Below are 27,395 nucleotides of genomic sequence, written 5' to 3' on the forward strand. Positions count from 1 at the left end.
CACACACACACACACACACACACACACACACACACACACACACACACACACACACACACACACACACACACACACACACACACACACACTATTACACATTATTATTACATTTCGGTAACTACTAGATTATAGGGATAATAATCATGTCATCTAGTTACCCAAAAGTTGGTTTTATTCAACAACTCTATTAGGTAGAGAACAGAGTGAATATCTCAACTCTGGTCTCCTTTATATGTGATTTGAATGTATTAACATATAAGCCAATGTGTCCATAAGCAGGCTGTGACCTCTAGTGGCATAATTGTGAAATTACATTTTATTTTCACAATCTATAAATACATAAATAAACAGAGTAGTCAGTATATGGCTATAATAACACAAATCAGACGTTAGTTTAACTCTGAAAGTGGACATGTAAGGGTAATTATACACTTCCAGAAAGACATTACATCAGCTTTTACTGTAAAGTATTTTAGATGTGTTTATTTGTTTGAACATTTGTCAAATCCATATTTGTTTTTAATTTCTAAAAGTAAAATGCTACATATTTCATATATTTTTACTCCAGTTGTGACGCATAGATTGGTCCGTCACCGAGAAATGGGTCCAGGGAAACGGCTTTAGAAAATCTCAACCCGCCCCCACCCTTCCCTTTTTTTGAAAGGTGCAAATAACCGCTCATTGCCTGTGACAAAGCCTTTTGTTCTCAGATTCCCGGGCTTGTGTGGTAGCCTAAATCAAACGGTTGTCCATGAAGTGTCTGCCAAGCCAATATTCTATGTAATTCATTTACTATATACGGTCGCTATACAAACAGCTACTACGGCCCATTTCTTAAAACAAAGACATAAAGTAGCCTACTGAGTATGAACATATTAGTTACATCAGCGTGTAATTTCTCCGGACCTAACATGTTAAAGTGATCCCTGACTAATACGACAAATATGCCTTAATACATTATAATTGTCCTCTATAACTACAATGTAAAATTAAAAACACCTCAATTATTTTTTTTCTTCTAGAAATAGCTAATCTTTCACTCAATAGGGGAAATGCCCGTCGCAAGTTGATGATGTCATAAATGTCAAGTGTGATCTATCCCTATGGAATTAATGGCATGCATGTGAAAATAAAAACAAACTTAATACTTCCTATGGTTAATATGAGCATCAAATCAATATTTCAAATGTGTTTGTGTTTTGTTTTTTTGCACATGCATGCCATAAAAATGACACATGACATTTATGACATCATCAACTTGCGACAGGCATTTCCCCTACTGAGTGAAAGATTAGCTATTTCTAGAAGAAATAAAATATTTAAGGTGTTTTTAATTTTAGATTGTAGTTATAGAGGACAATTATAATGTTTTAAGACATATTTGTCGTATTAGTCAGGGATCACTTTAAACATATTGCTATTGCAGTTGTTGCAATAAGCCTAGTTATTTTAGTTTAAATAACAGTCCATCATTGGCATACTTTTATGTAAAGACCGTTTGCAGGAAATAGTCTCTTCAAATAATATATTTGGTGGCTCTTAAAAGAGCCGTTTTGGGGTTCTGACAATGACAAATTGGTTTATGCACGTTCTCCACGGATACGACGGGCCAGCTGGATGTCTTTGGGCATGATGGTCACCCTCTTGGCGTGGATGGCGCACAGGTTGGTGTCCTCGAACAGACCGACCAAATAAGCCTCGGCTGACTCCTGCAGAGCCATGACGGCGGAGCTCTGGAAGCGCAGGTCGGTTTTGAAGTCCTGGGCGATCTCCCTCACCAGGCGCTGGAAGGGCAGCTTGCGGATCAGCAGTTCGGTGGATTTCTGGTAACGACGGATCTCCCTCAGAGCCACTGTACCGGGACGGTAACGGTGAGGCTTCTTCACTCCACCGGTTGCCGGCGCGCTCTTACGAGCTGCCTTGGTGGCGAGCTGCTTCCTGGGGGCTTTGCCTCCGGTGGATTTGCGGGCGGTCTGCTTGGTTCTTGCCATTTTCGATCTTTTGCTTAGACAAAGAAGTTGTGATTAGGAAGGATGTGCGCAAGCTCGTTCTTTTTATTTCAGCGGCGCTGAGGCGCCGTCTTTCTCTGATTGGTCTGTGGTCAGGAACCTCCTTGTTTGGGAGGAACCAGAGTTTAGACTGGGAGGAGCTGATCACGCCACTAGTAGTGATTGGTGGGGAGCTCATACACACTCAGCCCGCGCACACACTCGTTTTTATGATTGGTGGGGCGCACAGAGAGTATCTCCGACCAATCACAAAAAAGTTAGTGTGTGTTACAAAGTCGAACGTAGGCTATAAAAGGTCTCGTATTCCTCTCCTCCAGCACATTTCTTCGAACTTATACTCTAGAAATAAACCTTCAGAATGAGCGGGCGAGGGAAAACCGGCGGAAAGGCCAGGGCGAAGGCTAAGACTCGTTCATCCCGTGCCGGGCTCCAGTTCCCCGTGGGTCGTGTCCACAGGCTGCTGCGTAAAGGCAACTATGCCCAGAGAGTCGGTGCCGGCGCCCCGGTTTATCTGGCGGCTGTCCTCGAGTACCTGACCGCTGAGATCCTGGAGTTGGCTGGAAACGCTGCCCGTGACAACAAGAAGACTCGTATCATCCCCCGCCACCTCCAGCTGGCCGTCCGCAACGACGAGGAGCTCAACAAACTCCTGGGTAGAGTGACCATCGCTCAGGGCGGTGTGCTGCCCAACATCCAGGCTGTCCTGCTCCCCAAGAAGACCGAGAAAGCCGCCAAGAAATAAATCTACTTAATTCGTCTCAACAAACCCCCAAAAGGCTCTTTTAAGAGCCACCCACTGTTTCAACAAAGAGTCTCTCCTATTGCGCCCTAACTACTTATGTTGTAACATGTATTGATAACGAAATAACCATGCGTGCATCTGCACTGCTGTGCATATCCGGTCTCATGAGCTAATAACCGTACACAGGACACAGGAATATCCTTTCATGTAACATTTTAGAATCAGACCTAATCCATCAGTTTTATTAGGGCGCTCTGGGCCATTTTACGGCGGGGTTTTACTGGTGTTAACCCGGCCGTCATGTGTACTAACATGTTGATAGCATTGGATTAATACAACTGTAATAACGTTTTAATCTACACAGGCCAGGGCAAAGGAATTAATTATTAGATTATGTTTCTCTTTGTGCTTTCTACCTAAAGGCCTAATGTGGGCTAGATGTTGAAAAAAGGGGGGGGGGGACTTAAGAAGAAAAGTAATGCCCTTATATTTTCTGTACGTATAGACATGCATATTCTCATTTAATGTAAATGCTTAAAATGACTGTAAAACTGCACATTTTCAATAAAGTCTATTTAAAAATAAAAAAGCAAAGGAATTAAAATATGGACCACTGATCTCATAAATGACAATTGTGCATTTCATTTGCACGTTTCGCAGTTCAATATACACAGCTGACCTTTTACTATTACTAGTGTTTCGCTACTTTGAGGACTTTGTCAACCCAGTTATTAAATAAATGTAATGGTCCATAGAGGTATAAATGTAATGGTCCATAGCGGTATACGCTCTCCAGTCAGACATGTAACCATCCTTGGCGTGTACTCTGCTAAAAGTAATCTGTCAAAGACCGGCGGCTAGGTATTTGTTTAGCATCTAGGGAACCCTTTCTTGGAAAATATGGGTGGTCCTTAAAAGGACCGTTGTGTTTAAGGCAGACAGAGCAGTTTACTTGGAGCTGGTGTACTTGGTGACAGCCTTGGTGCCCTCAGACACGGCGTGCTTGGCCAGCTCACCGGGGAGCAGCAGGCGGACGGCGGTCTGGATCTCCCTGGATGAGATGGTGCGGCGTTTGTTGTAGTGAGCCAGACGAGAGGCTTCACCGGCGATGCGCTCAAAGATGTCGTTGACAAAGGAGTTCATGATGCCCATGGCCTTGGAGGAGATGCCGGTGTCAGGGTGGACCTGCTTCAGGACCTTGTACACGTAGATGGCGTAGCTCTCCTTCCTGGACTTTCTGCGCTTCTTGCCGCCCTTTGCGGCGGTCTTGGAGACGGCTTTCTTGGAGCCCTTCTTGGGCGCTGGCTTAGCAACTTCGGGCATCCTGTCTGTATTCTATCAGAGACTAGCAGTGAAGAATGTGTTAGAAAGCGCAGTCACACCATTATTTATACACAGCCAATGCCAATGTGGTGTATGACTCCCAGCATTATGATTGGCTGATCCTCCCACAAAGAGGGAGGTGTCTTTGTTTCTGTATTATTTCTCCCGCTCGTGCGCTCCAGAGCTCTGGTGCGCTCTATTGTCCCTGTAATATTATTTTGAGCGGCTAAATATGCACTTAGGGTAAATGTAACGTGAAAGTATTTTATTATTATTATTATTATATTGCTTAGATTTGTAAACGATGTCCACAAAGGACCCCAATGGAAACAAGCCATAGTGCTTTCTTGACCAACCAAGGTATATCAATGTGTCTATTCATTGAGACAATGGCATTATTCCCAATATTATAATATAATAAATAATAGTTAATGAAATATTATAATGTGTACACACGATAGGGAACTGGGTGCTGCTGGCAGCAGTGTGTGTGTGTGTGTGTGTGTGTGTGTGTGTGTGTGTGTGTGTGTGTGTGTGTGTGTGTGTGTGTGTGTGTGTCAGGGCCGGATGTAAGCTGTAGTAGTAGGTGGGGCGAGAGGAAATGCCAGGGGGGCAACCTTTTTAGGGGGTCATAACGCCAGAAATGCATAAAAACCTATGCATTTTGGCACACTTATACCAATGACACACCATGCTGTGTATAGTACAAGTCACAGAACTTAAGAAACAAAACAAAAGGTTAAAGAAATGATAAATAATGTGATAGACAAAAGACAGACATGTTACTGGTGTGATAGCTATATAAACTGATGTGATTGACAAAGATGAATGCAAATGATACTATAAACTGATATAGATATAGATTGATACACTGATATGACACTTGATAGATGATAGATATGATACTGGATGGATAGATTGATACACTGATATGAGACTAGATGGATGATAAATATGATACTGGATAGATTGATACACTGATATGACACTAGATGGATGATAAATATGATACTGGATAGATTGATACACTGATATGAGACTAGATGGATGATAGATATGATACTGGATAGATTGAGACACTGATATGAGACTAGATGGATGATAGATATGATACTGGATAGATTGATACACTGATATGAGACTAGATGGATGATAGATATGATACTGGATAGATTGATACACTGATATGAGACTAGATGGATGATAGATATGATACTGGATAGATTGAGACACTGAGATGACACTAGATGGATGATAGCCTAGATATGATACTGGATGGATAGACTGTGTGTGTGTGTGTGTGTGTGTGTGTGTGTGTGTGTGTGTGCGCGCGTGTGCGTGCGTAACGCGCGCGCGCGCTATTTTATTTGTCTCCATTCCTAGTCTTATTACTTAAAATACAAAAAAAGCCGAATCGATTTGCTTTTTAAATAAACTTTATTGAGAATTTGCAGTTTTACAGTCATTTTTTTAAGCATTTACATTCATAGAAACAAATCATAAACAGGCATGTTAATACATTAGGGTGTAATTACATTATAAGTACCGAAGATATAAGGGCATTACTTTTTTTTCCCCTTCCTCCCTTTTTTTTTTTCTTCTTCCACATCTAGCCCAAAATAGGCCTTTAGATAGAAAGCACATAATAATATATAAAAAATAGAAATATAATAGAAAAACAGAGTTACAAGCTCAAAAGGTGCCACGGCTTCAGTACGTTTTTTTTCGAGTCCAAAGTTCTTTGTCTCTTCAGCTCAGTGACTATTTGCCTAAAGACCACCTCTCCAGAGGTGTCCTCATTCTTCATTGTCATTACACAGCGGGTGTTCCACAGTTTGTTAACTGTGGTACATACCACAGACCAATAAAAGTCCTGGTCCATGGTTGAAAGAGTCTCTTCAAAAACACCATACATTACTGCGTTATAAGTTATTTTGACTTTAAAACCAATACGGGACATTTCCCCCCAAACATATTGTGACCTGAGACAATCCAGTAGCAGGTGTTCTACTGTTTCGTCTTCGTCACAATAATTGACAAAAGGGCATTTAGCAGTTCTTACATACAAGCTCCACTTGACCACTGCTCTAACGGCCAGTCGCCTTATTACAGATACCAGCCACATGATGTCTCTCTTCTTTTCTGATTACCGTGTTGCCATCACTCCAGTTAACTTCAGTTGGGACAATGTAATATGAACTCTGTATGCTGAGTATTCCAAAGTAAGATAATGAGCTGACTGAGTGTGTTTTCCCGCCTCTACATGTTCATAGACTAATAATGGCAATCACAAGCACTTGTTTTAACGCGTATCAGCCAGACGCTGTTTAAACCCAGTTGCAATACAGTTCATCCCAGTGCATATGTAGGCTATTTCACGTTCATATTCAAATCACAATACTTATTCCACAAGTAAAGACAGGTTGTCTTATACAGACAAAGGATTTTTTTATGCGACATAATTGTGACACTCCAATGCAAGTCATGTGCTGCTTGAAATTTGTTTGAGGTAAAGCAAGGTTTAATTCAGGACGTGTACTTTTATGCAAAAATGCCTGTTCCTACGTGAATTGTGGTGCGGTTGAATGACAACATTGTACAGCTTTATCATGAGTGTATTCATGTTTAGGATTCAAATAAATTGAATAATATATTCACCCGAAAAGTCTAGAAGTTATTGTCGTGCTTAAAATTGGGAATTAACTCGTTACAAAACGTGTGGGCGGCTCTTAAAAGAGCCTTTGGGTTGTTGGTAGATCAAGTCAGCATTATTAACCTCCGAAGCCGTACAGAGTGCGTCCCTGTCTTTTCAGAGCATAGACAACATCCATGGCGGTCACGGTCTTTCTCTTGGCGTGCTCGGTGTAGGTGACGGCATCACGGATCACGTTCTCCAGGAACACCTTGAGGACACCGCGGGTCTCCTCGTAGATCAGACCGGAGATTCGCTTCACACCGCCACGGCGAGCCAGACGGCGGATAGCGGGCTTGGTGATTCCCTGGATGTTATCACGAAGAACCTTGCGATGACGCTTGGCGCCTCCTTTTCCCAGTCCCTTTCCGCCTTTTCCACGCCCACTCATTTTTCAGCTTTAGTTTAGTTGAAGATCCAGAAGTGAATGATTCCAGAGCTGTAAGCCATGCCCTTTTATCTGTGTTCTGAGGACGTAAGGGAGGACAGGCAGACCCCCTCCCCCACCACACACACACACGCACCTCCCCCTTGTTCATAGATTATAGTGCCCCCTGGCCCCTAGTGGCGAATATGAAAAACTTCTGGGAACGCAGATTAAGAATAGTAACATTGCTAGTCAAATCCTCTATCATATTGTAATTGCTATTCATCTTTTGAAATCTCCCTATTAATATTCTTGTCAATGTAGATTTGGTGTTAACATGCGTATTGCGTAGGTACACCCTCTGGGCCATAACATTTCTTTCAGACTCTCTCAAGTTTAAAAGTTTTATCACACAACCTAAACAAAGGTATAGTAATTCATCAATAATTAAGTATGACTTCATGTCTGGTTTATTTGAGAAATGTGACATTTGCTATGTGTTGCACACAATGTAGATTTTGAACTATAACAATGGTAGATGTTGATGTATTACCCTGTTTATTGTAGGCTAAATCGCTCTGGATTAAGAGCGTCTGCTAAAATAAATGCTTTAACTGTAAACTGTAGGTTACTATTCCATATCAATGTTATGTTGAATTTGAACCAAAACAAACATACTAGTAGTCAGGAGGACAGCACAATAGCGAATCGAAGTGATTTTTGATTTACAGTAAATAAATTAGGTCATAGGGGAGGTTTGCAAGCTTGATAGCTAAAGTGAGACTGCGTTAATATCTATTAACTGTCATTAATTATTTAAGTGGCATTAGACCATTAAAACACATGTCTATTAAAACAGACTGGTTAATATTCCAGTGCTCACATGTAGTCTGGTATAAAAGTGAGGATACTCTTATAAAATGAAGTGGTTGGCTCTTAAAAGAGCCTTTTGTGGGTACAGAGATGGAACAGATGGTCTACTTCTTTTTGGGGGCTGCCTTCTTTGCTGCCTTGGGTTTGGCAACCTTCTTGGCTGGAGCTTTCTTGGCTGCTGCGGGCTTCTTAGACACTTTCTTGGGGCTCTTGGCGGCCTTCTTTGGGCTTTTAGCTGCTACTTTTTTGGCGGCGGGCTTCTTGGCTTTCTTGGGTGATTTCTTGGCGGCTGCGGGCTTCTTCGCTGCCGCCTTCTTGGGCTTCTTTGCCGCTGCGGGTTTCTTGGCGGCAGCGGGCTTCTTTGCTTTAACTGCCTTCTTAGCAGCAGGCTTCTTCGCCTTCACCGCGTCTGCCTTCTTGTTCATCTTGAAAGAGCCAGACGCGCCGGTGCCTTTGAGCTGGACCAGTGTGCCTTTAGCGACCAGGCTCTTGACGGCGATCTTGACGCGGGCCTTGTTCTTCTCCACATCGTAGCCGCCGGCAGCCAGAGCTTTCTTGACTGCAGCCAGGGACACACCGCTCCGCTCCTTGGAGGCGGACACGGCCTTGACGACCAGCTCAGCGACGCTGGGGCCGGTCTTCTTGGGTCGGGGAGCTGCTTTCTTCTTGGCGGCCTTGGCCGGAGCTGGAGCTGGTGCTACTTCTGCCATTGTTTTCTCAGATAGTTGTTTGTTTTTCTTCTCTACAGTAAAGTCTGTCAGACTGGTGCTGAACGCTTTGAAGGGGCTGGACTTAAACACTACATGAGAACCATATAGAGACAACATACACACAGCTCCTCTTGTCTAGGTGGCTTAATGTGCCACTTGTGTTTTCTCCTCGATTAAAACATGATATAACAAACCAGGGTGTATATAATGAAATGCAACAAAGAGCTGACCAGATAGCACACATGTGCCTTTTTGTTATGAATACATCTGAGATTAAAAAAGTACTCTCGTTTTGAAGTTATACACTCAAAACACCACCCTTCCCCAGTCAGAGCACACTCAGCACAGTGTTTCCTCTGTCGTTTTTCTTCTAAATTAGTTTAAACTCAGTTTAATTAACATCAATACTCACAATCCCCTAAGCAGACATATCTGGTGACCTGATGCCATACACTATACGGTTGTTTTGTCATCTGTTTTACTATAAATAGAAGGTTTTCTGACCCCAGTAAACACACTCTAGTTGACAGCAGTATGATGGTGGAGTTGATCTCAACTTGCAATGACAGATGACTGCTCTTGTGGAAAACTTGGTCCATTTGTGGACTACATTTAAACAAAACGCGTTCAATCAACTGGCATCTGTATTTTATTATGACATGCATGCATACAGTTTCACATACTCCTGCTTCCATGCATTATTATCATTGATGACTAAAACTGGTCGATACCTTTCTTATTTTAAAAAGTAATATGTTGAAAAGTTGAATTTGCTCTATGATGTATTATTATTATTATTATTATTATTATTATTATTGTTACCCTTATTATTATTTATAGGCTATCAATGCATGGGTTTTAAAGTGCTCATGTAGCCTACATAACAGAATGAATCAGGTAACACTGATTTGTGTGTGACATTCAAATACTGATGATTGATATGCATGCCACTCCGCCATCCGCCACCTGCCTGTTAGAAAAAAAGTGGAGCTGTGTGTGTGTGTGTGTGTGTGTGTGTGTATGTATGTGTGTGTGTGTGTGTGTGTGTGTGTGTGTGTGTGTGTGTGTGTGTGTGTGTGTGTGTGTGTGTGTGTGTGCAACAGCGCCCCTCCCTTAACATGTGTGGTCAGAAAAGGTTACTGCAGGCTACAGACAGACAGACACGGAGACAGACAGACAGACAGACAGACCCACACACACGGCCACGTATAGGGAGCTTGTGTTCCACACAGCTCCAACAACAGCAGAACTGGGCTGATGATGACGCATGAAGCCAATATGTAAAGTTCTGCACATAACAGTCCGTGACATCGACATGTTTGAACTGGAGCGACACTCATTGGGGAATGTTGTTGTTGTCACCACAACGTCTCACACAACAGCAGCAGCCCAGACATGGGCCTATTCTGGATCAGCTGGTTGGCTATGGATACACGTTAACATGAATCCAACACTGATGTATGAAGCAAGTCTTTGAAGTCTATGAAAACTATGAAATTATAATATAATTTGACCCAATATATTTGAGCGGGGTCCCTGCTTCATCTCTCTCTCTCTCTCTCTCTCTCTCTCTCTCTCTCTCTCTCTCTCTCTCTCAGCTAAGGGGTCCCTGCTTCATCTCTCTCTCAGCTAAGGGGTCCCTGCTACATCTTTATCTCTCAGCTCAGTCAGCTGGGTCCCTGTTTCATCTCTCTCAGCTAAGGGGTCCCTGTTTCATCTCTCTCTCTCTCTCTCTCTCTCTCTCTCTCTATCTCTCTCTTTCTCTCTCTCTCTTTCCCTCCCTCTCTCTCAACTAAGGGGTTCAAGCTGGAGTCAGATGAGGATAACTTATAAACTGACAATATAATGTAGTCTGGGAGACATGCTGGCAATTTATAAGGAAGATTCAGGAACAGAAACAGCATTTACACTTAAACAGTCAGTTCTCACAGTCCACTCTAAATGAGATGCTATTCTCTATTCTGAATGGCAATATAATGACAGGTACTAAAGATAAGGGCAACACATACATAGTGATAGAAGTACAGATTATAATTATGCTGACACAAAGACAGAGAGAGTGGATGTCACAGTCCTTCCGCTGTGTCCACAATCAGCTGTTGGGTTTAACATCTGCCAAAGAGTTAAAATGGTTTACGTTGGTGTGAAATGTGTGATGACTAGTATTGAATGAGTGATTGAATGATTGAATGGAAGGCATACAAACACACAAAAATACATATATTTGGCAATTTATGAAATTCAGCCACCACAACATGAATCTAATTAAGGGGATGTTGAACATGGTCTTATATCATATGAAGTTTTAATGTGAGGATGTTATGAATACTGTATTAGTCAATTCAAGGTAACTGAACTGATCAAAAGACACTCGGATAAATATTCAAAACCATTTCAGATAAAGTGGTGCCAAATCACCTGCATTCAGCTTGAGGGGTAATCATTTCAGCTTTTCTATACATTTAATTTGAATTAATAGACACACATGCATTTCACCTGAGAAACATAACACATATAAGCTGAAAGATTTAAATATGTTTCTCTGGCTCAGTGGAAGATTTAGATTAGAATTCATATGTTACACACAGGTCTGGTAAGTGATCTATTCTGCGTTCAGAGCCCCTTGAAGCAAGGCAGTTTCCCTACTTTGTGGATGTAGAGCAAAGGATGAACAAACACTGAATTATATATAATAAGTACAGCACGTCCAACGATTAAATATTTTAATCGTGATTAATCGCATGATTTATCTAGTTAATCGTGCGATTAATCACACATAAGTCATACGTTTTTATCTGTTCACAATGTACCTTAGAGGGATGTTTCTCAAGTCTTGTATACCCCTATAAACATGGGAGTGGAAAAACATGCTGGCTTTATGCAAAATTATGTTAATCCTTTATTGGAAATCAATTAAAACCCCACATAAATCATAGTGGTACTGCATTAAACTGGCGGCAGCAGATGGGTATAAGGATCTGCTTAATTTACTTAATCTAAATGTACTTAGTAATATGAGTACTGTAGTAGTTTGTTGATTAGTTTTGTCACAATGAAAAAACATTTTAGAGGTATTAATAAAATAACTAAAATTCAATAAATTGTCACTTTAGAAATGTGCAGATCATTAAGCTGATCATTTGGGGACCTCCCAAAAATAATTGTTGTAATAATAATAACTAGCTCTTACCCGTTCAAAGATATGAGCTCCAAAATGATGTGCAGTGTGTGGGTTATGGGATGTGCACTGTGCACACAGTATGAGGGATGGAAAGTTACTTTAACTGGTGCTTGCATGATGTACTGTAGGAGCATCAATGTAAGAAACCCGTTTCGTTTAATGGCTACAGAGATACTGTCCCCCCCCCCCCCCCCAGCCCGCCCGCCCACCCGCCTGCACACACACCCGCCTGCCTGCACACACACACAGACACACACACACACACACACACACACACACACACACACACACACACACACACACAGAGCTGGTTAAACATTTTGCCTCATGCAGAATAGATGTGCCTCACGCTAGATGCAGAATAGATAGTAGATACACCATAAAAATGCTAATATACAGCATACGATTTGTGAAAGTGACAAACGGGCTTCACAGTTATGTCAGGTGTGTTCATATGCTAATGGTGATGCGATTTCAGATCAATTGCTCCAGCCACTGAGGAGAAACGCTGTGACAGACACTCAGACATTCGCAAAATTATAGTATAGATGGTGAAAACCACTGTCCTAAACCACGGTTAGGCCAAATGGCTAAAATAAATAAATATGCGATTAATTGCGATTAAAATAATTAATCGCGATTAACATAGCGGTGAGTTAACTGCGATTAAATGAGTTAACTTGGACAGCCCTAATAATAAGTGATGATCGTAGCGACTGCGATGGAATTATCATTATGCAGAGCCAGTACTTCAGACAGAACAAAGGGAATATAACTAACTATAGTCAGTAGCATTACTATCAAGCTGATCAGAATCATTATAAAAGCCCTGCTCTTCATGTCATTTCCATCCCCACTGTCTCTCTGTCCTTCTCCTGGCCCAGGCTGTTTCAGAGCTCTGAGGACCGAGAGGCAGCAAAAAGACTCTTTTTTAAAGAAAAAATAAACACATTTGGAAAGAAAACTCAAAACTCATGTGGTTAAAAGTAAACTAAATCATATTGTCTATAGTGAGAAAGAAATAAGATATTTTCTTTGTCTTTCTTTTTTGTATATTGGCAAGGACGGTGATGACTTGAGTGATGCACCTAGAGCTCCCCAACTGATGTTTTTGAAGTTCTACAAAAAGGCAAATTCAAATAATCTCGTTGCCTTGTGTGGTATAAATGTTGCCTTTATTTGCTCTGGTTAAGAGTTGGTGAATGAATCAACCCCACATTTGAATAGCATGCATGTCCAAAAGTGCTTTCTCTTCTGCACACAAAAGCAACAAGGTCAACTACTGTATTGCATGTTGTACAAATGCATTTAGGTCTTTGTTTACAATGAATCAAACACACTTGTGTCAGCTTACAACATAAAAATCATAATCATAAATTAAAAGTATGCAATGACCAAAAAAGGAATAGTCTGAAGCACAATGCATATCTTTGCCTATCCTTTACAATCCATAAAAGACTAATATCTGCTGCAAGATAAAGAGATACAAGAAAGAAAAGAATTCACTCAAAATTGTAATCCTGAACACACACACACACACACACACACACACACACACACACACACACACACACACACACACACACACACACACACACACACACACACACACACAATACATTGAATGTTTTTATATTCACCAAATCTACATGTTTTAATGTAAAATAATGGATTAGTCGATCAAAAACATGATTAAATATTCAAAACCAATCATTTCAGATAAAGTGGTGTCAAATCACATGTGATAAGGGTCAGCTTGAGGTGTAAACTTTTCAGCTATTGTGCGCATTACATTTTAATTAATAGACACAGTTTTCATGATAAACACTACTTTTGATGAACAATAATACATAATTACATTCTAAATCGGCTACTGTTTACTCTACCATGAGTATTTCAATAAACAACAACATAACACATAGCTGAAGGATTTAAATAATTTTCTCTATCTCAGTGGAGGATTTAGATTTGATTTAAAACATAATGTTAAACACAGGTAGTGTTGTGTTGGTGGTTCAATGTTTGGGTAGACGCTCAATTTATTGACATCACACGCACATCGCTTATCACCTACTCTACAGGACTTCGGTTCGGGGGTCGCTCGAACGGCAGCATTCCTGTATGCTGCCATTCCGACATTGACTTCTAATTGTCTGAGTGGCGGCACTTCCATAGAGGGTTCGGGTTAGGGTTAGGTATAGGGTTAGTGTCAGAATAGGGTGTGCCAAATGTAGTTCTAAGAGCGGCCATTTCTTGGGTAAACACAGCCTTACACAGGTGTTCTGATTAGACTATAGCATTAGTTCTATGCAATCAAACAATTGAAACACCTGTGTTTTGACCCAAGAAATGGCCGCTAAGGACTACAATGACGTAGCCGCTGGTACACACTATAGGGGGATGTCGGAATAGCAGCATGTCTGAATGGGGGTATGCACCCGTTAGGTTCAGAGTCAGACAATGGTACGCATATGCATAGACTCGTTCCTTTGTTAAAACACCCAGTTGTGACACTAAAGTGTTTGTAAACGGGCATGTCCCGTAATGCAAAAGCCTGTTAAGGCAAAGTACCTATAAGGCAAAATGTACTAAACCTCCTTTTGTTATGGTGAAATGTGAGCTCACCTGCATCACGTTTAATCCCATTCATGCATTTATCGTGCGCTTGCCCAGGCCTTACGGCCTGGACATGCGCACGATAAACGCATCGTTATAAATATAACGATTGCATTCACCACGGCTTCATAACACGGCCTGCACGGCCGGCGGAGCGCCGCGCGGCCCTGGTCCGCTGGCCTTCGCGTCGCTTGCAATGTCGTGGACAATAACTGTGACATATAACCATTGTATTGCTCAAAATTCTTTATTCATTTCACATAACAAAAGGAGGATACTCTGTTGCATTTCAGTCAGTACGGTAGGAGACCCGGGCAGTACATTTGCCCAGTTTGCCTTATCGGGGTTTGTCTTAAGGGGATTTCCCCTTTGTAAACGTTGTCGAGGTGTGATCTTGGGGTTGTTTGCATGTCCGTCCGTGTGAGAGACGTGCCCCTGCTCAGAAAAGATACGGGGACTACCCGTGTGACCGGAGCAATACAACACTGCACACAGGTCTGGTAGGGATCTATAATTTCAGAGACCCTTGAAGCAAGGCAGTTTCCTTACTTTGTGGATGTAGAGCAAAGGATGAGCAAACACTGATATCATCATGAATAGTACATATGTGATGATTGTAGCAACTGTGAAGCCATTATTATGTAGTAGTGCAGACAGAACATAGGGAATATACATCATTATAGTCAGTAGCATTACTATCAAGCTGATCAGAATACTTTTAAAAGCCCTGCTCTTCATGTCATTTCCATCCCCACTGTCCCTCTGTCCTTCTCCTGGCCCAGGCTGTTTCAGAGCTCTGAGGACCGAGAGGCAGCAGCAAGACACTACAGAAATGCACACAATGTGAAATCCCAGTACAATGTAAAACAACACTTCTACTGACCAAAGAATTAACAAGCTGAATAAAAGCGCCACCAGCCAGACAACGCAGCAACAGACCACCCTGTACCGAAGAGGTTTGTACCTCATAAATACCACAGGGTGAACCACGGCCATGTAACGCTCCACACAGATACAACACTGGAACGTTGGAACAGAGAAGAGGAAGAAAAAATAGCCAATTCACAAATGCTGAAAACAATAAAGTTGCTTGTGAAGAGCCATGCAATGAAAAAGGCAGAGGACAGGGAGAAGAAGATCACAGATGCAGTCAAGTTGAGATAAAAGAACTCTGAGGCAATTGTCCCTCCAGCTCCACTCAGTATCAGCCACACAACATAGCTGTTGATGGGGAGACCCAGGATGATGGGGATAGAGCTGATAGTAGTGTGCATCACCAGAAAGGTGTTGATGGAGGAGTTGGTGCCATTTTCCAGCGTGTCATTCATCTTAAGACTCTCTGTTTATCCCGCCACTGGTACAGAAGAGCAAAACATGGATTTGAATACAGTTGACTGAATGTAATAATGACACAACAAAACCTTTTAAACAACCCTTTGCAAAATTCTTCTGAAAACAATAACTATTCTAATGAACAAGGAACACAAGGTTAAAGCGATCTCACGTTTTGGATGCCAGCAGAGTGTCTCAGAGCTCTTGGGTGCTGTGGTGAAGATCCTTCTGCAGACAGACAGTAAATCCTCCAAATGATGTACTGTACTCTCTCCCTTGCCTCCTCTAACTATTCCCTTCCCTCCTCCTCCTTCCACTGTATTGCTTGTTGTACACAAGCAATACACAAGTAATACATTGAAGTTCACAAGCAATACAGTGAAGTTCCTTCTGCAGACAGACAGTAAATCCTCCAAATGATGTACTCTCTCCCTCGCCTCCTCTAACTATTCCCTTCCCTGAGTTCCCTCCTCCTCCTTCCACTGTATTGCTTGTTGTACACCTGCACGTATACGAATTTACATAGTTATTTTGATAGCCAAATCATGGAAATATATATTTATCACCTGGATAGTCATTATCTAAACTTTGACAGGGTTACATTTGCACCAATCTGGGAACCCATCGTCAAAGAAGAAAGGGCGACACCTATCGGTCTGTCTCTCAGCGTAGCGTTCTCTGAGGCTGTCTCGAGAGATTACATTTGCACTGGCCCTTCGTTGGATAACTTCAGGCCACAGCAAGTTGCAACCCATGTGGCAAAAACAAATGGGGACAAAGCCATTTACTATACACTGTGTATATGTAGTCGGAGGCCTTAGGGAGATAGAATGGTAATTTCGTGCTAATCAGTCTAGAAGCACCACATTTTGCACAGATGTAGCCCAGGGCATGCCCTAATGATTTAGCTAGGGCGCCCGAGTCGGCGACCTTCAGGGTCGCCACAGCGGCCAATTCAAGTTTGGCTCCCATCGACTTTCTATACAGGAGGAAAATACCCAGAAAAAACTTTTTTTCTTTTCTGTGTATTTAACCCTCTAGAGCCCACTGTTGTAATATTACAACGTTTGTATTTTATCCAAAAAAGATCATTTTATTTTAGCTCCCCCTACCACCTAAACATCACCATTGGATTCTATTGTTTAGTGTTACAATGCCACAATATTTGCATATATATACCCCCCACAGGGGCTGACATTCACACCCGCCACACCCGCTGACATTCCAGAGTTTTGACGAACAACATCTCACTTTTTCATGGAAGCTATTCCTCACAAAAACATAAGTAAAATGCCTGTACTATTTTTTTGGTGATCATTAGAATGTCTAGAACATGTACATATGTTATTATTGTGAAAAATATCCCCCATATGTAAATTAGAGCATCATTTATGATTTATGATTTATGGCTATAAAACCTTACAAAAACTTTTCTTATTAAACATTACATTTTCCTCTGATTAAGACTCCTACAACACCATCTGATTTTTTTCATTTTTTTTATTTCAAGTATTTCTATTAGTAGGATGTGAAGGGTCTAACTAGGGGTTTGTCATGATGCTGAATCCATTGCAAGCATTTGCTTTGCACAAAAAACATTCCTTGGGCTACAAATGATGGCCCCAGAAAACAATGGTTTAATGATGAAAACTGATGAGTCATCACTTTTGATCACTTTTCACAGTTTTATGGGTGTTTTCTGGCGCCATTTTTAGCCCAAGGAATGTCTTTTTTGGGCAAAACAAATGCTTGCAATGGTTTCAGCATCATGATGACAAACCCCTTGTTAGACCCCTCACATCCAACGTTTTTTTCTGGGTATTTTCCTCCTGTATAGAAAGTCGATGGGAGCCCAACTTGATTTAGCCGCTGTGGTGACCCCGAAGGTCGGCGACTCGGGCACCCTAGCTAAATTGTTAGAGCAGGCCCTGGGCTACATCTGTGCAAAATTTGGCGCTTTTAGACTGATTAGCACGAAAAATCCCTAAGGCCTCCGACTAATGTGGCTTTATGTGTATAGTCTCTCAAGAACAGCCGAACTGAGCTCGAGTTAAAACTGAGCTCCAGAAAGGGGAAAGAGCGACCAAGCGACTTTTCCCTGCTGATGGCTAGCCAGATATTATTTTATACTGTATTACACATACAGTATACTTCCCTCTTTGGTCACAAGGGGGCCCCCTTTACTGTCTTTTTAGAGCAGTGACATCATGCAGCACACAGAATCCAGTCTCAAGTCACAAAACATGTTGACATGCTTTTATTTCAACACCAACATCAAGCACCATAGATGTATTTACCTTAAAAACTAAATTTTAATATACACAAGGCACATTTATTTTCCATTTGTTTCAACAGTAATGGAGTGATGATACATTGAAATGGACTTGCACTCAAACTATTGGAATGGTGAGTTAAAGTTAACAGTCAAGTCAACACAATAATGGGCCTCATTAGAGAATGTATAATATCTATAAAGTACATCAATCAAACAAGAAAGCAATGGCAGCAGTAATAAAAGCAAACTAAACCAAAAGCTATTCCGTTGGAACATTTGGTCAAGATGATCTGCTACAGTTCAAATCATCAGAGTGGAGTATAGGTGATTTAGCCTCTTTTCGACTGCAGCTTTAGCACCACACTACACCACAAACACTGCACCACATAGATTTTCCATTACACAAAAGTACCCCTATTAAATGTGATTATAATACAATATAAATTTATATTACAACTATCCTAATTATAATACACTATAATGTATTATAACTGTGATTATAATACACTATAAAGAATTAACGTATTACTATGATAATTTATAATACACTATAATAGATTATAATAGTGGTTATAGTACAATACCATCTATTATCATGTATTACAACTATATCCTGGTGTTCTAAATGAAAAGTCAGTGAGTGATCAGTCATTATGAATTGTTTGGCCCTGTTTAGCCTATAGCTCAGACCTACTCTGGATTGGATATGTTTTAGTACCACGTTTAGTACTACTTTAACACCACTCTACCCAGGTCCTTGTAGTGGAAAACCTGGCACAAGTAGGCGGTGTGGAGTGGTGTGGTGTTGGGCGATGGAAAAGGGGAAAAAAGAAATTGGGACAAAAAGGATAAAGAAATTAAGGAGGAATTAAACAAATGGGAAAACAAATCCTGTTGTTACAGAACTAAGATTATTATTATTAAGTCATTTATTGTTTCTAAGGTGCTTTTCTTAGCAACAATTTTTCCTCCCAAGGACCAGACTCTGAAAAAAATTAATAAAACTTTGGTTAACTTTATTTGGGGAACTACTAGAGAGGTGACAAAAAGAGACCTGCTCTATAAAAGTAAAAAGTATGGAGGGCTAGGGGCTGTGGATTTTGGGCTCAAACTAAAAAAATATTTTTGTAAAAATGTTGCATCTGGTTTTAAAAGGAAAGCTCTGTGGATTGGTTTTAATCTGGTCCAAAAAGAAGGGTAAGGCAAGGAGCTCAGTACCTTATTATAAATTAATGTATAGGGATTTATTATCCATCTCTGAACACCTGAACATTGACTGGGTCGAAATGTCAAGTAAATATATTTATTCTATTATTTGTGATGATCTGTATGGTGGCATCTTCCCCCATAAAGGCCTTGATGATGTGCAGAAACAGGTGTGCTTGAAAAATATATGGAGCAAAAACCTATCTGAAAAAAGAGGGATGTAATGTGGCTTGTCTCTGTTAGGAGGCTAGCTGTTAGAGCGGTTGTAAAATGGAGCTGCTTTGTGACAAGGGTGAAATGTCCAATGGGAAATTGTAATGACGATGAGTCAATAGAACACCTGCTTGTAGACTGCCAGAGGTCAAGATATGTCTGGGGGAAGATGGCACACATCGATCGGTTTTAAAATCAAGGTGACTTATAACGCTGTTATGTATGGTGTGTTTGAGGAAAAAATGTCTGCCATGGATCATGACTTATTGGTCTGTGATTTGCACTGTGGTAAACAAGTTGTGGAACACTAGATGTGCCATGGTGATTCACCAGGAATCCATATCTGGGGAAGTTGTGTTCAAGCAGATAAGAACTGAACTGAAAAGACAAAGAACACTGGACTCAAAACAAAAAATACTCAAGCCATGGCACCTTTTGGCACTTTAAAAAGTACTGTAAAAAAATAATAATAATAATAATAATAATATAATAATATATATATATATATATATATATATATATATATATATACATATACATATACATATATCTATATTTTCTATTTATTTTTCTTGTATTTATAGGCCTTTTGGCTTCAATGTAAAAAAAAAAAAAGGGAGTGGAAAAAAAGAGAAGTAATGCCCTTACATGTAGTAGTATAATTGTGTAATTACTGTATGATTGTTTTCATATGCCTTTTTTACTGCTTAAAATGAATGTATTCATATGCCTGTATGTGTGTCTGGGGGGGGTTGCTGGTCTGCCTGTCCTCCCTTACGTCCTCAGAGCTTTTAGACAGGGGGCAGCGCTCTGGGAGGAGCCATAGGGACGACCGATGAGGCCACTACTGCTGATTGGAGGGGAGCTCAAACACACTCACCCCGCGCTCTCATTCTTTGTTGTGATTGGTGAGGCGCACCCAGACTCTCCTTTCCTTTCTTTAGTCGAAGATATAAAAGGTCTCGCGCGCCTCTCAACCGGCACATTTCTTCGAGCTACTACTCCAGAAAACCAACTACACGATGTCAGGACGAGGCAAGACCGGCGGAAAGGCCAGGGCGAAGGCAAAGACCCGCTCATCCCGTGCTGGGCTCCAGTTCCCCGTGGGCCGTGTCCACAGGCTGCTGCGTAAAGGCAACTATGCTCAGCGTGTCGGTGCCGGCGCTCCCGTCTATCTGGCGGCTGTGCTCGAGTACCTTACCGCTGAGATCCTGGAGTTGGCTGGAAACGCTGCCAGGGACAACAAGAAGACTCGTATCATCCCCCGTCACCTCCAGCTGGCCGTCCGCAACGACGAGGAGCTCAACAAACTCCTGGGTGGAGTGACCATCGCTCAGGGCGGTGTGCTGCCCAACATCCAGGCTGTTCTGCTGCCCAAAAAGACCGAGAAAGCCGCTAAGAAATAAACCCACTTCATTCGTCTGACAAACCCCACAAAGGCTCTTTTAAGAGCCACCCACTATATCAATTTAAAGAATATTTTCCCCATTTATTTAAAATGTGCTTTTTATATAAGCTCATTTTGTACATAATGAACTTAACACTGTTATTTGTATGCAATGTATGCATAGCATGCATGGATAGTGCCTCAGTTAATTGTCCATATTGAAAACTGATACTACTTTATCCTAACACATTATAGTCGTGTTAAGTATTATTGAGACAAGATGCCTTCTCAGTCAACAATACATTATAACTGAGCATAACTGCATATATGCTGTGGGTGTATTTATTTGTGGGATTAATTGACTTTCTATAAGCATAATAGGCCTTCATTGTTCATGATGGCAGATCTTTGAGCACATTGATGTAATTGGAAAAATGAATTAGACGAGTGATTAGACGAGTGTAAAGACAAGATATGCATACTGTATAAAGAATTGTGTATGCAGCATACATATTCTTTATACAACAAAACATCCTTGTGTCAAGTGTTATTTTGTCACTCAAGTAGAAATGTTTATTTCTTCTCATATCATCTCATGACACATTTTCAGTTTGCTGGAAAGTGGAAACTAGTATTCCATAGTATTATCTATTACATCAGCTCCTGTGTGAAGTGTAGTGTTCCCCACCAATCGGTAGCAAGTGACTTATGGTACCTCCCCAAAGAAGGAGGTCAGGACCACTAACCAATCAGAGAATGACGGCGCGTCTCGCAGACACGGATAAAAGGCAGCAGTTTGCGCTGTTCTCACATTCTAACCTCGACTAACTGAGAAGAAGCCATGGCAAGAACCAAGCAGACCGCTCGCAAATCCACCGGCGGCAAAGCGCCCAGGAAGCAGCTCGCTACCAAGGCGGCCCGTAAGAGCGCGCCGGCAACCGGTGGAGTGAAGAAGCCTCACCGTTACCGCCCTGGTACAGTGGCTCTGAGGGAGATCCGTCGCTACCAGAAATCCACCGAGCTGCTGATCCGCAAGCTGCCCTTCCAGCGCCTGGTGAGGGAGATCGCCCAGGATTTCAAGACCGACCTGCGCTTCCAGAGCTCCGCCGTCATGGCTCTGCAGGAGTCGGCCGAGGCTTATCTGGTCGGTCTGTTCGAGGACACCAATCTGTGCGCCATCCACGCCAAGAGGGTGACCATCATGCCCAAAGACATCCAGCTGGCCCGTCGTATCCGTGGAGAACGTGCTTAAACTACTTAGTCACTGTCTGGACCCCAAAACGGCTCTTTTAAGAGCCACCCATCCATTTTATTTAAAGAGATGATTCCACCACTATGTTATGAGCTTACAAGTTGACATCCACATATTGACAAAACTTTGTCAACCCCACATCAACAACATAGCATTAATACGTACTGCACGTTTGCATGACAAAGCTTCGTCTATTAACGTCTCGGGTGAATTTGCTACTTTTCTGTTTATGGAAATGACCCAAAACCAATGATGCATGCATACCTGCAGGCTTAAGGACAGACATCCGTCTGTGAACCAGGTGTAATGCAGTCATTTTATACATTCGCCTGTCCAGTAAGTCTAGGGGTTTCTCTCTTTTTTGTTATGTTACATCTATAGGACAATTAACCCTAATTTAATTAAAGGCTAGTTTATAATAGAACAATGAAAAACATGTTTTAGCCTCAAGTAGCTTTCAGAGAGGGTTGAATAATCTCGAGCACAACGGTAGACCTGGAAAGCATCTGACTAAGCAGGAGGCCGTCTCTGGAGAGGTGGTGTTCAAACAAATAGTCACTGAACTGAAGAGACGAAGAACTTTGGACATACTAAAGCCGTGGCACATTTTGACATTATAACTTGTCTTTTGTATTGACCTTATATTTCTATTTTTCTATATTATGTTTTATTTTTTTGTATCTAAAGGCCTTTTTGGGGGCTTGAGGTGGAGAAAAAAAGGAGGGATTTAAAAAGAAAAAAGTAATGCCCTTAACATAATGTATATTTTTCTGTACTTTATTCTAATGTAATTACATGCCAATTGCTGATGTGTGTGAATGTAAAGGGGAAGACCACCCATTTCAACATTGAACTATGTAATTAATATAACTTAGATGAGTTGTGTAGAAATAGAAAAAAAGTTCCCCCCTTCTATGTTGCCTAGCACTGGAGGATTGATTTTGGGGTTTGTATTGTAAAGTACAACTTGATGACATCAAAGTTTATTTAAAAATAAAAAATAAAGCATCGGTGTCACTTTACACTTTAAACTTTATTTTATACATTTAGCTCAAATCTTTGCCTCTGGGGGGTTAAAAAATAGAACACATTTTGTAGAATCGGCCTTAGTCCAATGCAATACAATAAGAGGCAGTGGTTCTCAAACTCTCATATTAAAGACCCCCAAATTGATATGTATTTGGCCACAGACCCTGAAAACCTTTTGTGCCAGAGACCCAGACGAGGAGAGAAGAGCTGTGTAAAAACAATTCAAACGTATTCAGAATTTTCCAAACAGTTGGTAGTGCTGTCGCCTCACAGCTAGAAGATCCTGGGTTTGATTCCCGCTGGGGGCGTGTTTTCTCCTCCACATCATCAGTGCTAAGTGGGGTTGACAAAAGGGCCTTTCTATGTGGAGTTTGCATGTTCTCCCCGTGTCACCTAAGGTAAAAATGTACACTAAAAAAAAACATGCAGTAATCCTGGTCTCTATACTGCTTCCCCCTGGCCAGCCTGATGGAGGGGAAAGGAACTGTCCTTCCACTCGCTACGTCCAACCGGGGAAACTCCCCCTGTCAGGTGAAAAGAAGCAACTTAGTTTCTCATGCATAGAAGGAAGCATGAGCTCAGTCTGTTGCTCTCCCCAGGTTGGCTGAGGGAGCGTAGCACCCATGATTACAGACAATTGGCACTGGGTGAAAGATGGGTTGCAAAATAGTGGGATAAAAAAAAAAAAAAAAAAACTTGTTTTCAAAGTGTAAAAGAAAAGAAAAGCAGATATACAAGCTCACAGCACAATATGAATTGACAGGATGTGGGCTTGTAGATCTGCTATTTTTAACTCTTCCCACGCTTTGAACGTTAACGTTCGCCCCATTTTTTACAGAACCTCGATGCCAATACGGCGCTCGTTCGGTTCGTTCGTCTGATGACTGTAAGCTGATGAGGGGTCGCGCGGCCGTCTACTGTAAACACATTTTCCGCGGTGATGGTGTAAAAAATCCATTATGCGTTAGATCAACGGAGAACAATTCACTTCCTTGTTGATTTCCTCCGGCTGTAAGGCTCTGTGGCCAGTGACTGGTCTTCTTCTTCTTCAACACATAACAGGCAAATTCACATTCATTCTCGCATGACGCCGCCCTCTGCTGCCTGGCAGACCAAAGTGCACTATTGCACAACCAAAAAAAATAAAAAAATAAAAATAAATGTCTGTCTGTCTATCTACTATAACGTCGCCAAGGTAAGCCGCTTTTTGATGGCGCCAGACCCAATAAATAAATAAATAATCTGGCAGTAGGAGAGTTAATAGACAACACACCGTTACAAAAGGATGAAGTGGTTAAAATGACTGTGATGCTGTTCAAAACACATTGCTTCACTCCTTGTTTTGAGCTTGCAGATCTGCTATTTAATCTAATATTTTTATTTTAAAATCTAATATTGTTTTATACGTGGTCAATTTAATCAAGTTACCTAATTTACATCCTGCACATAATTCTGCATTCATTACAATCCTGAACTTTGACTGGGTTGGGAGTCGGGATAATAGGTGGGTTATTGCTTGAGTCTAATGATGATCATTATAACTGAAGATCATTATAACTGAAGATCATTATAACTGAGAACCCTGACAATCAAAATATGTTTTTATTTTTTTATTTTTGATGGGGTGTCATTCAAATTCATGTTGACACGGCACAGTGACTATCTAGAAAATAAAAACCATGGCACTTCATTTCAAAAAGGTTGCTGACCCCCGGTATACATAAGCCATAATGTATGGCTTATTATTTAAATTGGATTAGTTTGGATTTCTATAATAAATAAACAATTCAGGAAAGAAGAAATAAAGGAAGGTGTGTGATTGTTTGGTTGCTTTATTAGAATTAGTAGGAAAAGCACATGGCAGTACAGTTTAGATACTCTACTAATAGGATTTATTGTTCTTTTATCAGTATGGCCTATACAGTCATTTAACTCAATGCTGACACAATAGTATGTATTATGTGGTGTTTGTCTGCTGTGCCTGTGCTCCTACATTGTTTTGTGAATGGCACCATTGGAAACGTGGTTGCTTGCTCTTAACTGACCGTCCTTGAATAAATATGAATCATTGCGACCGTAAGGTCGCAGTTTAGTATGAAAACCTCCACCGGCCGTCCGTCGGTCACACGTGCGGTCGACCGCACGTCACACGTGCGGTCGACGTGTGATGAGGTCACGATGAGTCATCTATGCCCAAATATAGATTTCTAGGTCAGATGGCCCATAGAGTTTGTGATGTCAAACCTAGCAACCCAATATAAACAAACCTGATGTCAGACCTGAAGTATCCTTTTATACCCATATATGGAGATACAGAGATCTCCATATATGGGCATATTAGAAAGCCCATATATGGGCATATACGGATGACATCAGGGATATCCATATATGGGCATAAAAGGGACAAGGGCTTACAGTTAAGAGATCTCCATATATGGGCATATCAGAAAGCCCATATATGTTCATATACTGATGACATCAGGAATATCCATATATGGGCATAAAAGGGACAAGGACTTACAGTTAAGAGATCTCCATATATGGGCATAAAGGGACAAGGACTGTTACAGTAGATATAGAGATGTCCATATATGGGCATAAATGAACAAGGACTGACAAACACTGAGATCTCCATATAACCTATGGGAATATAAGGGACGAGGACTGTCAGCTTGTAGACCTATTTTCTAAATATTGTTGTACATTAAAAACTTGAAATGGGTCGTTCTGCATAGTAGGCTTGGGATTTGTTGATGTAAATGTTCACATAGAGTGTAATAATTGGTAAAACAAACTTTTGGCCTATTTGTGGAGATAAGCGACCAACGGTCGCTTATCTCCCGATTAGGGAGTCTTACTGGTAAATGTAAGTGTAAGTGTGAAATGAACTATAACGTGTCAGGTTTCTTATGATTATTAACAAAACAAGAGCTTAGCATAGTCAGATAAATGACCAGTGTCCTCTCTCATAAGTGTCCATAAATGACCAGTGTCCTCTCTCATAAGTGTCCATGAGGGCATGCCAACAGCAGTGCTGTGTTTGCTGACACTGGAAAGTTTCCGTTTTAAAACAAAACGCTTTGCCACAGGCGACCCGTTTTACTTTTATTTCAAAGCCAGCCATCAAAACTTGCTCTGCAGCAAATATGAAACTGGTTGTTCTATATTAAAAGTATTTTAAAAGCCAAATGACGGGGAAAAGATGGCAAACTACTCTCCTTGTAGTGGTGTATATGTGAGCTTTTTAACGTCTCCAAACAAAACACAGGAGCACTCGGCACTCCACATGATTTGATTATGAAGTGAAACGTGTCTGCTATGTGCTCCATTTGTTATTTGACTTCAATATATTTTTCAGTCTGTATTTTATCTGTTTTAAGTTGTAGAGAAAACACAAGTGTCCCAGTATTCTGCAGCACACAGAGCACTGCCCTAGTGGGTTGAGACTACATGGTTCTCACAAATCCTTTAAGTTCCACCCCCTCCTCCTCTCTCACCATCAGTCTCTCTCTACGCAGACTTTAGTTCAGTGCATCTGAAATACGATACTGAAGAGAATGGCAGAAGTCGCCCCAGCTCCAGCTGCCGCCGCCCCGGCCAAAGCAGCAAAGAAGAAGGCCGCCGCTAAACCCAAGAAGGACGGTCCCAGCGTCCAGGATCTCATCGTCGATGCTGTGACAGCTTCCAAGGAGAGGAGCGGTGTGTCTCTGGCCGCCCTCAAGAAGGCTCTGGCCGCCGGTGGCGTCGACGTGGACAAGAAGAAGGTCATCGTTAAGAACACCGTGAAGAGGCTGGTAGCAAACGGCACCCTGCTTCAGACCAAGGGCACCGGTGCTTCTGGGTCCTTCAAGCTCAACAAGAAGGCTGAAAAGAAAGCAGTCAAAGCCAAGAAGCCTGCAGCCAAGAAACCCGTCGCGGCAAAGAAATCTCCCAAGAAGGCGGCAGCCAAGAAGCCCGCAGCCGTAAAAAAATCTCCCAAGAAGGCAAAGAAGCCTGCCGCTGCAAAGAAAGCCGTAGCCAAGAGCCCCAAGAAGGCTACCAAGAGTCCAAAGAAAGTGAAGAAACCCGCTGCCGCTAAGAAAGCACCAGCAAAGAAGGCAGCCAAACCCAAGGCAGCAAAGCCCAAGGCGGCGAAACCCAAGAAGGCAGCCGCCAAGAAGAAGTAAACAGCCTCACAACAACCAGTTT

The 27,395-nt window shown here is 41.5% G+C and overlaps 8 protein-coding genes across 8 annotated transcripts; 4 read left to right on the plus strand and 4 right to left on the minus strand.

Moving 5' to 3' along the window:
* Positions 1–1,580: 1,580 nt before the first annotated feature.
* On the minus strand, positions 1,581–1,991 carry LOC308280716 (histone H3.2; the record flags this gene model as incomplete). Its single annotated transcript, XM_080755033.1, has 1 exon — positions 1,581–1,991. The coding sequence occupies one exon, from the start codon at positions 1,989–1,991 to the stop codon at positions 1,581–1,583; it is 411 nt and encodes a 136-aa protein (XP_080611159.1).
* A 376-nt stretch (positions 1,992–2,367) lies between these two features.
* Positions 2,368–2,751, plus strand: LOC308280714 (histone H2A-like; the record flags this gene model as incomplete). The annotated part of the gene is made up of 1 exon (XM_080755031.1): positions 2,368–2,751. One exon carries the CDS (start codon positions 2,368–2,370, stop codon positions 2,749–2,751), a length of 384 nt encoding a protein of 127 aa, XP_080611157.1.
* Positions 2,752–3,699: 948 nt separating this feature from the next.
* LOC308280732 (histone H2B-like) lies at positions 3,700–4,074 on the minus strand (the record flags this gene model as incomplete). The annotated part of the gene is made up of 1 exon (XM_080755048.1): positions 3,700–4,074. The coding sequence occupies one exon, from the start codon at positions 4,072–4,074 to the stop codon at positions 3,700–3,702; it is 375 nt and encodes a 124-aa protein (XP_080611174.1).
* Positions 4,075–6,845: 2,771 nt separating this feature from the next.
* Positions 6,846–7,157, minus strand: LOC308280731 (histone H4; the record flags this gene model as incomplete). The annotated part of the gene is made up of 1 exon (XM_080755047.1): positions 6,846–7,157. The coding sequence occupies one exon, from the start codon at positions 7,155–7,157 to the stop codon at positions 6,846–6,848; it is 312 nt and encodes a 103-aa protein (XP_080611173.1).
* A 953-nt stretch (positions 7,158–8,110) lies between these two features.
* Positions 8,111–8,716, minus strand: LOC308280721 (histone H1-like; the record flags this gene model as incomplete). Its single annotated transcript, XM_080755038.1, has 1 exon — positions 8,111–8,716. One exon carries the CDS (start codon positions 8,714–8,716, stop codon positions 8,111–8,113), a length of 606 nt encoding a protein of 201 aa, XP_080611164.1.
* Positions 8,717–20,561: 11,845 nt separating this feature from the next.
* On the plus strand, positions 20,562–20,945 carry LOC308280713 (histone H2A-like; the record flags this gene model as incomplete). The annotated part of the gene is made up of 1 exon (XM_080755030.1): positions 20,562–20,945. The coding sequence occupies one exon, from the start codon at positions 20,562–20,564 to the stop codon at positions 20,943–20,945; it is 384 nt and encodes a 127-aa protein (XP_080611156.1).
* An 822-nt stretch (positions 20,946–21,767) lies between these two features.
* On the plus strand, positions 21,768–22,178 carry LOC308280717 (histone H3.2; the record flags this gene model as incomplete). Its single annotated transcript, XM_080755034.1, has 1 exon — positions 21,768–22,178. One exon carries the CDS (start codon positions 21,768–21,770, stop codon positions 22,176–22,178), a length of 411 nt encoding a protein of 136 aa, XP_080611160.1.
* Positions 22,179–26,764: 4,586 nt separating this feature from the next.
* On the plus strand, positions 26,765–27,373 carry LOC308280719 (histone H1-like; the record flags this gene model as incomplete). Its single annotated transcript, XM_080755036.1, has 1 exon — positions 26,765–27,373. The coding sequence occupies one exon, from the start codon at positions 26,765–26,767 to the stop codon at positions 27,371–27,373; it is 609 nt and encodes a 202-aa protein (XP_080611162.1).
* Between the last annotated feature and the right edge of the window lie 22 nt (positions 27,374–27,395).

The sequence above is a fragment of the Nannobrachium achirus genome (genome assembly GCF_963921795.1).
Source record: "Nannobrachium achirus genome assembly, contig: SCAFFOLD_195, whole genome shotgun sequence".
Lineage (NCBI taxonomy): Eukaryota > Metazoa > Chordata > Actinopteri > Myctophiformes > Myctophidae > Nannobrachium > Nannobrachium achirus.